This window comes from Ixodes scapularis, unplaced genomic scaffold (assembly GCF_016920785.2).
Source record: "Ixodes scapularis isolate PalLabHiFi unplaced genomic scaffold, ASM1692078v2 PGA_scaffold8__174_contigs__length_109621045, whole genome shotgun sequence".
Taxonomy (NCBI): Eukaryota; Metazoa; Arthropoda; class Arachnida; order Ixodida; family Ixodidae; genus Ixodes; species Ixodes scapularis.
In genome coordinates this window covers 48,614,107-48,628,104 of record NW_024609883.1, presented here as the reverse complement: position 1 = coordinate 48,628,104, position 13,998 = coordinate 48,614,107, and the positions used below count along the sequence as shown (strand labels likewise).

The window sequence follows — 13,998 nt, the reverse complement described above, 5'->3', positions numbered from 1 at the left end:
CTGCATACCAGCAGTATTAGCGATTCCGGAGAGATCGACGGCACCTAGCGGCTAAAACAGAAAGCCGTGATGGCAGGTTTGCTCGCCAGCCTTCTCGAGCGAAGCGGATATTCGTAGCTCTCGGTGGCCTTAAAACAAAGCCGTAGAAGTAGGTTAAAAAAACATGCGACGAAAATCGCCAATTATGCCATGAATGCATCTCGAGTCGGAAGTTCGAGAGTTTACACTTCTGGGCAGTCGGCATGTGTGTCGGCGTATCATTTGTTCCACTTAGGCTCGTGCTCATTCACCTCTTCCGTCTAAATTGCAATAACGTTGCACAAACTGCCAGGTTTTTTAACGATATACTGCTTTGGAGTTTAGAGTTGTCACAGTTGAAGCGTCGGTTCGTGCTTGTGCAAAGGGGCCACTGAACGTATACAGTTTTTTCGTCTGTGCTGTTTTCCAGCGGTTCTGAGTATCTGTGCCCTGTACTACCTGCTCTGCTGGTGGAAGGCGCGTCGAGATGAGCGGAGGCGCCGCCTGTACAGCCTCGTTGAGAAAATCACTGGTGCGTGCTCTCTTTACATACTTCACGGCCGTGTCGGTGCGCCACTCTTGTGGGCTTTTGTTTCCGGACGAAGCCTGGTTTAACGGCTTCGGACACGTTTGACGGAGACTAGATTAAAGGGGGGGACACTACCTGGGGATGTCAACTTTTGAACCGCTAAAGGAGCATGAAAATGCAAAATCTAAGTTCATAGTAACAGACTCCATAAGATTTCGGCATATAAGCCGCAAATATTAAGTCTCGATAGTACCATACTGAAACGATAGTTTTATTAAGGTGGGATTTATGCCAAAAAGTAGAACGGAGAAAAACTCATTCGAAATGTTCGAACCTCTACATTTTCTTTAGCATCCATGGGCTGAAAATAATTTATAAAAAAATGACTATGCTGCGTAAACAAATTGAACTTTCTGGGAATACTCTACCGTAATATCCCGAGTCATCGCCCACCCCCCAACCGCCTGAAATTCGTTAAAAAAGTGGGGTGGGCCATGTCTCGGTGGGTGAGCACAAACACTTGAAAAAAAGCGGAAAAAAACCGCCTATTTTTTTCTGCGTATGTAGCGCTGATGCGCAAGAGATACATCAAACTCAAAACTCGATTTAGTTTCATTGTTTTATAGAAAAAAAATGCTCACGAAAGAATATTTTACTATAGCGAAGTCCGTTGCTTGCATACGCGCTAGAAACACCGCCGATCTGCATATAGCACGAACGTTTGTTCTGTGAAAGAATGTCACCATTATGTTCTCCTAGTTAGTAAAAAAAAGAAAGAAAAGTCTACGAGAAAATAGAAAAACCGACCAGGCGCAACGAGCGAGCGAGCGAGCGAGCGAGCGGACCAAAGAAGCGACCAAGAGCAATGCTGGGAAAGCGGGAAAGCCGGCGGTCGCGTTGGCAAATACTTTGGCGTCGGGCCAAGTCGGGCGCCTTGTCAATTGCAAGCTCTTGCGCAACTTTCTTGTTTGGTGCGTACATACGTGCGTCCGTGCACGGCGGGCTATCAATGCACGGTTGGGACGCTCTGCAAACGTCTGTGTAGGACGTTCCAGCAAAGCTTTATTTACGCTTTGGCTTTGCCTAAAATATTGCACAACCGCAGTCGCGACGGGCGGGAAGAAGGAGCGGGTTCGCGGTGGCCTTACTTCGGCGGAGACAGACTTTGACCTAACACTCCGCGGTTACGTTAACAAACTCTTATTTTGTTATCTCCATCGTTTTCTTTTCGCACGGATACACGACCACTTTGGGGTCGCTCACGGAGGAAATGCGTGAACAAAAAGAAGCGTCTTTCCCTCCTTCGTTTTACTTTGTCACGGACGTCCTCCAACTGTAAGGTCCGCGGCCGCGTCATTCGGGTAGGATGAGTGTTCGCGGATCGCAGAGTCCGCGCTGGGGTATTTGAAGGGGTGGGCGATGACTCGGTGTTTTTTCGGAAATCGATATTGGCCCAAAAAATGGGGTGGGCGATGGCTCAGGGATGGGCGATGACTCGGGATATTACGGTAGATGTTGGTGGATGTAACAATGGCAGTTTGAAAATCAACTTTTTTTTGCAGAAATTCCTTTTTTCTGGGTAGTGTCCCCCCTTAAACCGGAGCTTTCTCTGAAACCTGGGAGGCGAAGAACCCGTAAAAAAAAAAACGGGGCTCGAATCTTCTTAAATCACGCTTAAACCAGAAGAACACTCTAACTGGGGACAGGGACGACGGTGGAAATTTGGGAGTTTGGGAAACCCTTAGTGGTACTTCAGGAAAACCCCGGGTTCCTATACTTCGTTTCGCATCAAGTCCAGACACAACCGTCATTAAGAGCTGGTGGGACCAATTGGACAGCAACAAAGTGTATTATGGTGGCGTTCGTCACGCTTCGGCACGTGCTCTGTCATCACCGAACCAATCGTAGACAGAAACAGCCTAGCGACTTGGACTTTTGACGCCGCTCGATCGGTCCCATTCTCTCGTGGCACCGTCGGGACTTAAACCGAAACGAAGTATGAAAACCAGGTTTGAGAACCTGCGATCTGTATGACAAAGGTAAATCAAGCCTTTGCACACGGGCTTACCGTGTCCGTTTTTTATTGTCTTTGGCGCAGCCATTCTGAAGGAGCACGCGGAGTCTCCGGACTGCCGAGAGCCGTACCTGGCGCAGGTGCACGTGAGGGACATGCTCATCGAGCCGTCCCAGCGGTGAGCGCCCGTTTGAGGTCACACTGGCCGACGTGGTGCGACCGCCGAAAAAGCCGCATCTCGATGCCGTCTTTTACGTAGCCAATAAGACCGTCCTTTTATGCTCCGTTTCATCTTTCGTCCGGCCGTGGCGGATGCCACGAGTGGTACCGGGAAATCCATCTCCGCAGACGTGGCACGCGACCACGCTTTTTGCGCACGTCACGACGCATCCTCTCGAAGGTCGTGGGAAACTCGCGTGCCCTTGAATTGGCTCCGATGGCTTGTGGCATCTGCTGCGGTCGGACGTGAGGGGAAAGGAAGTGCCGACTGCATTTCAGCGCTATATTTTGCGCCAAAATGCATTCGGCGCATTTCTGTATTGGGTGCATTTCGGTGCAGAAATGCGCATCTAGGTGTAGAGTGTCACAAAAGGTTGTAACAAAAAACATAATACAGTCGAAGCTCATTATAACAGACCTGGTTACAACAGACATTTGGATATAACATACCGATTTGTGAAGTTCGGTTGTGTTTACAACATACCCCTTTAACAACAGACCGTAATCTTGGTCAAAATCAAGGTCTGTTATAACGAGCTTAGACTGTATAACGTGTCTTCCAAAAAAGTTATGTGCTTTTTTTACCCCCAAAATAAAGTATGGATAGCTGAACATTTCTTCTCCACTCAAATGTAGTGGTAGCAATCCACTTTTCCCTTTGGCAGCAGCTACTATTTCAATGTCCATGTTTAAAATAATTTTGAGTATTATTTTGGCGTTCGTTACACCACTGCCTGAAGACTTAAAAATATTTTGAAAATCATTTTGACGTCCTCCATCAAAATATATTTTCTTTGCATTATTTTGACGTATCAAACTTGGAACTTTGGAGCTTTAGAATCCGGACTAAAAAGTGACCAAAGGTGGCGCTAAAAAAAATATATCATCTTGCTTTTAGGCGGCGTTTTGATTCAACATACATTTTCTGAATACAAATGTTGTGCGGTCGACTGCAGTTTTTATAACCTTTCAAGTAATGGGAAACGCAAAAAAAAGGTTCACAAAGTACAACACCAGCTTTCAGGTTGCCCGTAACAATGGCTTGGTTGTGCTAAACATCACGGAATTCGGCACCGTTGCTTTTTGTTGTAACCTGGTTCAGGTGGCAAATATATTTATTTCGAGGAGCCGAAACTAAGCAGGTCCGGCCGCCAGGACATACGGTGCCGAACGCCCGAGCTGCCAGCCACGCGAGCCCGTGCACCTGGCTTGATGGTCCCTTCGATGATGATAGCAGGCTGTCTGCTACATTTCCCCGATTACGAAGACTGGAAGCGCTCCGGTGCCATGCGTCTTCGTTGAGGGTACCTTGGAATGTGCTCCAAATTACGGTGTGAAGCTCCTGGGCTTGCTGGAGTTGGAAATTCCGTTGGAGACGCAGTGCGTTCCACCGGTGGACTTCTGCTGATTGGAAACAGGAGGCCTTCGAAAGCGTCGGATGTGACTCTGTTCTTTAGGTGGTCAGCATGCACACGGCGAACTTTGAAGTTCTCATCCAGGACCTCGAAAATCACGCTGCCTACCCTTCCTTGAATCACACCCTTAATCCAGTGCTGTTTTCTCAGAGGGTGCTTGATCCAGACTTTTTGGTGAATTGCGAACGAGTGCGAGTTCAAGTGGCGGATCTGTGGAGACCTGGACGGTTTGGCCGAGGGTTTTACCAAATCAAGCACCGTCCTATAGTGTCTCTGGTTCAAAAGTATGCATGGGGCCTTCCCAGTGGATATATGAGGGGTAATGCGGTATCGCATCAAGAAGTCTTGTAGGCTCTTCCGGCTGTCCTTGCCCTTTGCGTGACGAAGAGCGGTCTTGAACGTCTTCACGAAGTTCTCGGCTTGACCATTTGATTTCGGATGATACGGTGGCGTGAGAAGGTGGTCAATGCCGTTTTGAAACAGAAACGTCTCGAATTCGGAACTAATGAACTGAGGGCCATTGTCCGTTACCAACTGTTGTGGAAGACCATGGTGCTGAAATATTTCTTTGAAGGCATCCATGGTTGCTGATGCTTTCGTAGATGTCATCTGTATGACTTCCGGCCATTTGCTAAAAGCATCAATGACGATGAGGTAGTGCTTTTGGTCCAATTCTGCAAAGTCTGCATGGAGGCGATGCCAGGGTGTTCCTGGATCTTCCCAACGATGCAGAGGGATTTGCGGTCAAGTGTCCGATATTGATGCGCACTGTTCGCACTGTTGAGTTTGTTTTTCGATTTCATGGTCCATTCTTGGCCACCAAACATAAGATCGCGCGAGCATCTTCATCTTTGTTTGACCAATGTGACCCTCATGAAGCAGATCGAGGATATGTGGCCTGAACTTGCTAGGAATTACCGTTCGAGCATTCCAAAGAATGCAACCGTCGAGCTCGGCAAGTTCTGCTCTTTGCTTGTGGTATGGTTGAATATTTGGGTCAACGATCTTCGTTGGCCATCCTTCCAAAATGGTAGCAGACAGCCTGCTATCATCATCGAAGGGACCATCAAGCCAGGTGCACGGGCTCGCGTGGCTGGCAGCTCGGGCGTTCGGCACCGTATGTCCTGGCGGCCGGACCTGCTTAGTTTCGGCTCCTCGAAATAAATATATTTGCCACCTGAACCAGGTTACAACATTTGCGACGAAAACCAAGAACCCCTGATGACTAGCAGCAGCTCCAACGACCGAGACGTGGGAGACAGCAGCACCCACCGCTTCCATGGCCCTGGGACGTTTGACTCCGACAAGGAAGAGTGGAAGCTCTATCAGATAAGATTTCAAGCTTGCTTGGACGTCGCGAAGATAACCGCCGACGTCGACAAGAAAAATTTATTGATAGCTTCACTTGGATCGACGACGTTTCAGCTGCTGTGCACCCTGGTTCAGCCTCAGAATTTCTCCGAGCTGACGTATCAAGACCTCGTTACACGGCTCCAGGATCACTTCGCCCCGAGGAAATTCAAGGAGTTTGAGCGAGCCAAGCTATTTTCGGCGCGTCAAGAGGAATCGGAGAACGTAAAGGAATTCCTCGCAAGATTATGGTCCATTATTGCAACTTGCGAATATGAGACGGAGACAAACGCCAGGAACTGTTCACTCTTGACGGCATTCATTGTTGGCCTTCACGATTCCCGCATCCGGGCACGTTTGGTAATGGAGAAGGACTTAACGCTAGACACTGCACTGCGGCTGGCCGAGTCTTATCTCAGGGCTGAAACGGAGTCCCTCCAATTGAATCGTCCTGACCAAAATGCGCTGCACGTCGACAAAGTAAAGCATCCTGCTTCTACCCCAGCCAGGTGTTTGCGGTGTGGCAACAGCAACCACGTAGAGTCTACTTGTCGATATCGGAATGAATCCTGCAACAGCTGCGGCAAGAAAGGCCATATTGCAAAGATGTGCCACTCCAACGACCGCAACAAACAACGAGGAAACCGGAAACGGGACGTCAAAACTGTCACGAACGTTTTCGCTACTCGCGATAGAGACGGCGAATTTGTCACCTGTCTCATCCAAGGAATCCCCGTTGATCTGCAAGTGGACACCGGTTCCAAGCTGACACTACTGAACATTGACACCTGGGAGAAGCTCGGATGCCCGCCACTCAAGAAAAGTGAGTGCAACCTGTGTTGTTTCAATAACCAGGCAATTCCTTTCAAGGGACAGTGCGTTCTCAACGTCACACTAGGCCAACAGACCTCTGCGTTGGAAGCCGTGGTGACAGAGAAGAGACACACCGACTTGCTTGGAAGAACGTGGATTGATGCGCTCAAGATCGATCTGAACCGATTGTTTGTTTGATCCTTTGAACTGACTACACGCGCTAAGCTGGAATCAATGCTCACGCGATTCTCGCGCGTGTTCACCGACAGTCTTGGCTGCTGCACGAAGCTGAAGGTTCAGCTACAGTTCAAGCCTGAGGCAACACCACGCTTCTTCAAGCCGAGACCTATTCCGTTTGCGGCACGTACGGCGGTAGAAAAGGATCTGCAGAAACAGATCAACAACAAGGTTATTTCCCCAGTTGAAGTATCCAGATGGGCAACGCCAATCGTGGTAGTCCCCAAAGCTGACGGTTCAGTCCGCGTTTGCGGAGACTTCAGCGTCACCGTAAATCCTCAACTGGACATCGCTCAGTACCCTCTACCACGACCTGAAGAACTGTTTGCCAAGCTCAACGGAGGCAATCGATTCACGAAGTTGGATCTCTCCGAAGCGTACCTTTAGATGGAACTAGACGACGAAGCCAAGCAAGCCCTTGTAATCAACACCGATAAAGGACTTTTTCAATTTCATCGAATGCCTTTTGGAATTGCATCGGCACCAGCCGTGTTCCAACGAACAATGGACCAGGTCACTGCAGGTCTTGATGGCGTGGCTTGTTATCTAGACGACATCATTGTAACCGGGAAGGAAACTTCCGACCATCTTCGGAATCTGGAACGAGTCCTCAAGCGCCTCGAAGAATACGGGTTCACTCTGAAGAAAAGCAAGTGCAGCTTTCTTCAAGAGCAAGTAGAATATCTTGGACAAGTGGTTCACGGTGAAGGGTTAAGTCCGTCCCCTAAGAAGATTTCTGCTATCCTCAACATGCCTGAGCCCAAAAATGTCAGCCAGCTGAGATCTCTTCTGGGGATGATCCAACACTACAGTAAGTTCCTGCCAAGCCTGGCCGAAATATCCGCACCACTAAATGCCCTTCTACGAAAGGACACTGCCTGGAACTGGACCTCCGATTGTGTGGATGCTTTTGACAGGATCAAACAGCATCTATCAGTAACCGAAGCTCTTGCCCACTTCGACCCTGACAAGACGATCTACCTTGCGGCAGATGCTTCATCAGAGGGAGTTGGAGCAGTGATATAACATAAAATCAATGGAAGAGAATGTCCCATCGCTCACGCCTCAAAGACGCTTACGAAGACGGAGCGGAAGTATGCCCAAATTGAGAAAGAGGCACTGGCAATCATCTTTGGTGTACGTAAGTTTACCAGTATCTCTGGGGACGCAAGTTTGTCTTGTACACAGATCATCGAACTTTGACCACCATTTTTGGACCAACCAAGGGCATTCCAGTCACTCCAGCTAACAGACTTCAACGTTGGGCGCTAATCTTAATGAATTACGCCTGCACCATCGAGTATGTTCCAACCGAAAAGTTTGGGAACGCTGATGGTCTGTCCCGGTTTGCAGAAGGCCCTGATCAAGCCTTTGACCAAGAGATGTCACAAGGCGTGTTTTCCATTCAATTGAGGTCTGAAGATGTCTTCGCACTTCACACCGAAACTCTGGCAAAGCTCCCCATCAGGGCAGCTGACATCGCCAAGGAGACAGCAAAGGATAAAACGCTCTCCCAGTTTCGGCACCGTATGTCCTGGCGGCCGGACCTGCTTAGTTTCGGCTCCTCGAAATAAATATATTTGCCACCTGAACCAGGTTACAACACTTTTCATGATTTATATTTGCGTGTTACAGTCAAACCCGTTTATAACGAACAGCAGGAAACGCTATGATCAGTTTGATATACCAAGTAGTTCGATAAGCAAAAAAGCATTTACAACGAACTTCCGCGATGAGTTCGTTGTAAGGCGAGAGCTTTTTTTTCTTTCTCATCTCTTAACTTCCGCCTTGTAACAATGCACTGAAAAGTTTTTTTTTTTTTTTTTTTGCATGCCTGTGTTGTTTTTTTAGCTTATCTTCCCTCCTGAATTGTTTCTCTTCATGGAAAACCGCTTGGGATGAATTTTTTTTTTTCTGTACGTGCGTGCAGGGTGTATTTTCTAGCTTTCTCGCCTTCTGAGTCACTTCTCTTCGCTCAATCTTGTTTGCCACACAGAGCTTTTGGAATTTTCTTTCTTCCCTACTTCTTTTTTGGGGGATGGGTCAGGCTAAAAGACGATTGTTTTCGCGTTTTTGGAAGCCTTCCCGGGGAGAAAAAGTTCGATATAGCCAATATGTTGTTCGTTATAGAACATACTTTTTACATGCATTTTTATTTAAATTTTCCGTGAGTTCGATGTCGACAATAATTCGCTGTACGTGGGTTCGTTCTGAACGGGTTTCACTGTATTTAGACAAAAAGCTGAATCTCGTGTCATAAAATTTGCAATTGATTGGGCGACATGTGCTGTTGGAAGAGGCACATATCTCGTACAACTGTGGCACAGATTGCAACATGATAGTTTTCTTGCTCAGTGCATCAGAACCTTTGTTGTTTGTTCACACCGGTCAAAACACATCGAGAAGGCAATGTTTACTTTCATAATACCTTATTTGACATCCCAACCATTTCGTAGTTAACCCACGCATTATACACAAACCAAAGATAAAAACTGAACTAAAGGAACTCGGGTAAAAACATTATGGGAGCCAGATGCAAAGCGAGACTTTGCAACCACATGAAGACGCGCCCGCACGGTAGTGGAGATGCGGAGGCACAAAAATTGACCGCATCTCCACGTGGTGAATGATGTTGATTGGGGCGAAGCTCTGGTGGTGCTTGTCTGCGTAGACGCTGAGCCGCAGCCTGCCGAGCCTTTTGTTCGTTTTCATCCATGTCAGAAAGAGAATGTGTGGTATGGAACGTGGTTATATATGCATGGTGAGCATTTGACCGCAGCGCCTTCTCGTCTATAAGCGTTGAGCCAATGCATGCGAAGTTTAAAGCAATTATATACGCATTTGACCGTAGCGCCCTCTTCTATATAGACCAGGGGTGGCCAAACCGCGGCTCGCGAGCCGCATGCGGCTCTTTGCTGGTCCAAGTGCGGCTCGCGGATCCCTCGTAACCCCCCCCCCCCCCCCCCCTTTCTGCGTTTCCCCTGGAAAAAAAAAAGGATTTTAGAATAAAGCACAGCTCGGCGGTTTGGCAGCCTTGTACCCCCATACGTACAGTCGTACAGCCTGTGCCCCCATACGTACAGTCAGACTCTCAACACAATCTAAGTTTGCCCCCCCCCGCGGCTCTTAGAAATTTTGTGATTTCGTTTGCGGCTCTTAGGCCGGGTCAGCCTGGCCACCCCTGATATAGACGTTGAGCGGCTACATGCAACATTTCATCCATGGCACCCCCAGCACTTGAGTTACTACCACATCTCAGAGCCCCCTACTCGTCCCGCAGTCGTGGCCGAGTGGTTAAGGCAATGGACTAGAAATCCATTGGGGTCTCCCCGCACAGGTGCAAATCCTGTCGACTGCGCAAACATTTTTTTTCATCATTTTCTTTTTTTGCTTTACACGAGCACGTGAGCTCACGAGCACGAGCACCAGCAAGATCAAGCTGAGCACGGACGCCGGATGGACAAGGCTAGACCCTAAGGAGCTTCGCCCCTAGAAGGCGTACCAAACTCTCAGTGTTACGTAGTACAGTGTAGACCGCATATAACGTATGTCGCGGGAGTCGCGAAAATCCGCACTATAAGCGGTACCGCGCTATAACCAAAACATCAATTTTTCAGGCCAAAATACATGCCATCAGACAACTTACCTTTGTAAAAGAATTTATTTCTATATTAGATGAAAAATAAAGCTTAGTTTGAGGAAGGTCTTTATTTCACCAGACTAGTACAGTTCTGTCTCAAGTGTGTCACACATTTTGAAAGAAATGAGCGGCTTTTGCCTGGCGCGGCCTTTTAACGGCGTCGCGAGTTGCGTACGGACGTTGCGAGCGGTCAGGATTGCTAACCCTAATCACTTTTCTACGGAGATGAAAACACGTGAAAATTCGCATCCTTCATACGGTACGCGCCAGTAATACCTTGAACTTGAGCACACGCATGAAATGCGCCAAATAAGAAATCCGGGCGATGTTCGAGGACACAAATGCTTAGAAATCACCGCTGTAGTCGAAGTAAACAAACACGACGACGCGGGCATTTCTGCCGTCTTGACAGCGCCGCCACGACATCGCCGCACGAGTAGGTGGATCTTCCCTTTTAGTACGTGCTGGGTTACCATAGCGACACACAACGAAAATTCACAGTCAAGGATAGCGCTTTTACGCAGAACAATGAGATGACCGCCGTCTACGACGACGATCACAACCGACGCCATGTTCGCGGATAGAAGTGATAGAAACAGCCGACCCGCGACCGGTAGACCGGCATGCAACGCGCACGAACACTTCTCCTCGATCTGCGATTGGTCTGTCGGTGCGGTTGTTTGTTTCTTTGTTTCCACGCAGCGGAGGGGCGGAGGAACGCACGCACGTGAACGACATGTGCGTGCGTCCCTACTGAAGCCTCTCTCTTCTCTTCTCCCCACTTCTTCGAGCAACATCCTCGCCCCGAGCCGTCAGCGCCGTTATCTAGTGTCGCACAGGGAAGCGTGCTCGCTGCTCCGGTCGTCGGCGCGGTCGGCGGGCTGTGCCAAAAACCGTACTATAACCGGTATTTCCCTTGGCGCGCCTGCATTTTAAGTGGTATGTAAATACATGGAGTTCTATGGGAGGTGAACCGGTGGTTTAAAAAAACCGCGTTATACCCAGTCCTGCACTATAAGCGGTTACGTTGTAAGTGGTCTATACTGTATATGCTCTTACATTTGCGACCTGCAGGTAAGATAGAGGTATATCCAGCTCGCCTTTGTTGTGGATTCAAAATTTTACGCAAGACACCTGACGAAATGACGTGCGAGAACTCGGAACATCGCCGCCGGGCGTGTCACGTCCGAAAGGATCAATTGTCGAGTCGGTCGAGCGCACACACGCTGAATAAGGCATTTCCAGTGCAAAGTACAGCCAAAACATAGACATGCGACACAGCGACACGTGACTCTGTCAACACAACACCGACCGACAACACCATCAGAAACTGAACAGAACGAAACCGACGGAACCACGAAACAGCTACCACTGCTAGTACCACTGCGACAGCTGCACTGACGGGGGACGTCGAAAAATAAAGTCACTATTTTGATGTTTTATGAAAGTGACGTCACAGATGTCGAAATAATTTTTTTTTTTTTAATATTTTGATGGTGGACGTTGAAATAGTTGCTGCCGTTCTTGTTTCCCTGTATCTACTGTATCCTTGCCTTCTGTTTTCCTTGTGTCTACTTTTTTCCTTCTGGAAGAGGCTAGATAAGAAAGCCTTCGACTGCCACATTGCCAGTGTGAAGACACACCTTTACGTGCGATGTGTACTGGCACACACACATTGCGCGATTTAAACACTGGAAGGGGGGATTGCCCGCGGGGAGATGCGCTCCGATAAAAAATTGAAACTAAGAAGCGCGTCCAAATTGAGCGCATTTTTTCGGAATGCCGTAAAATTATGCGAGTGTCTTATATCGTCGTAATGTGGGCGTATTCAGCATTCTCGATGATGCGCATCAAAATTCTAATCGAAACCATCCCTTTAGAATCAATAATTAACAATTTAATTACTCAAAAATTATTAATTACCCTATTATATTGAAAGCTTATCATTTTCCCTAATGGGCCCTTTGACACAGACCACTACGGCCTCAACCTTTTTCTGTGCGATTCGTAGTTTTCGCAGGAGCAATCTTGCCCGCATTTCTGGAAACTCGCCTGTATATTACTAATCACAAGCAGGTATGCCACACGTGAAACATTGGTGAAATGTATGAGATAGCTATACTCAATCACTCAAAAATGTTGTCTATCATGAACTGTATAGACAGCATGTGACACTTCAAAACAAAAGTTTGTTCATCCAGCAAAAACGTTGTCTATTGTGGACCCTTAGCCCCGTCGAGCGCACTTTTTACCAAGCACTGGTGCACCGTAGAGGAGCAACACCCGTGGAAGCGAGCTTCATGGGGGTTGCTTCTCCGCGGTGCACCGGTGCTCGGTAGGAAGTGCGCTTGACGGGGCCGCGAGAACAAAAAGTATGAATCACACGAAAACGCCGTTCGAATTAAGCGACTTATCAATTCATAAAAAACATAGTGGGACACATAAAATTTTAAAATTTTGTTTTGAATTAACCAGAAGTATGAAATATCCGAGTTTGAATTATTACAAGTCTACCGTGTAATCCGTTTCAAATTAGGTCCAGCAGCAGTTAATGCCACAAACCGACATAGCCAATCGGGTGGTGCCAAAAGTGCGTCGTCGCGGCACCCGTTGTCTTTGTGCATCTGCCATCAACAACTAAGCCGATAATGCGCGGAAAAAAAGTGCGAGAGGTTGGCACATTGGCCATGCGTTATTGGTTTAGCTGGCGATGGCAAAGACGACAAGCACCTCGATGACGCACTTTGGGCGTCTCTCGATTGACGCCATGAGATAGTGGCGTCGGCTGCGTTTGTACTTGGAGGGAAACAGTATGGCAGCGTTTGCAATGTGAAACGGAAAAGGCATTCTAAACGATACACATTTGGAATGCCTCTCGTTGCTGCCAAAGAGACGGCCAACCTTTTTTTGCTGGTGCCGAGAGGCAATTGTTTCCTGGTAGCTCGCCAGAGAAAGGCCCAACTCGCCCCAAGTTTATCAATCCTAGGGGCCTAACTCGGGCCTAATATGGTTTCGCTCCGAGTTGTTAGTTTGTGCCAAAGAACTTTTCTTTTGACTTTTATGTAGCTTTTTTTTCTGGTTCACCACATAATTGCGACAGTTCCACATTTCAGCCAAGGATGTCACGAATCGGCCGAACAGCCAAGCAACCACCGGTGAAGCTTGATCCTAACACTTTTTTGGCGATTTAAGCCCAAAGACGCCATTTGACAGCCAAACAAAATTAGCAGCTAAGCCTAACTTCGGCACTTATTGGGCAAACTACGGCCAAGACACCCAGATTCTGCCAAAAGAAGGTGAAGTCGGGCTCTACCTCGGCTTCTTCAAGCTTCGTAAGGCCCAGCATTTTCGGACAAAAGCCAAATTTCGGCCCGAGGAGCTGCGCCACCTGAGCGGCAACCTGAGGAGAGTCCCGGCATCCACGCAGGAAGCGGCTGTCCCAGCTGTGGCAAGACGCAGTCGACTTCCTCGGCCGCAACGAGTCCCGGGTGCGGACGGAGCGGCAGCACATCGACGGCGAGAGCTACCTGGTCTGGCGGTGGCTGGGGGGTGCGGCGAGTCCGCCCGGGTCCCCCTCCGCCACTCCTCCGCGTGCCAAGGTGTGGCAGGGCAGGGCCTTCGAGAGCCCCGGCAGTGGCCTGCCCGGTGGAGCCGCCGGCGGCGGCGTGCTGCCCTACGTGCCTGCCACTTGTCTCAAGATCCGCAACATGTTCGACTTGGAAGTGTGAGTGGATTCCTCGCTCGCGGAAGAATATGAGCGTGA

General features: G+C 48.6%; 1 protein-coding gene across 2 annotated transcripts in view; it reads left to right on the top strand.

The window, feature by feature from the left end:
* The window catches only part of LOC8030945 (inner nuclear membrane protein Man1), a 52,220-nt gene that overhangs the window by 25,778 nt on the left and 12,444 nt on the right, over positions 1-13,998 (top strand). For both annotated transcript variants that reach the window (XM_029972432.4, XM_002403600.5), the window contains exons 8-10: positions 449-550; positions 2,646-2,739; positions 13,663-13,959. In XM_029972432.4, the coding sequence (XP_029828292.2) occupies positions 449-550; positions 2,646-2,739; positions 13,663-13,959 (493 nt within the window). The remainder of the gene's footprint in view (positions 1-448; positions 551-2,645; positions 2,740-13,662; positions 13,960-13,998) is intronic.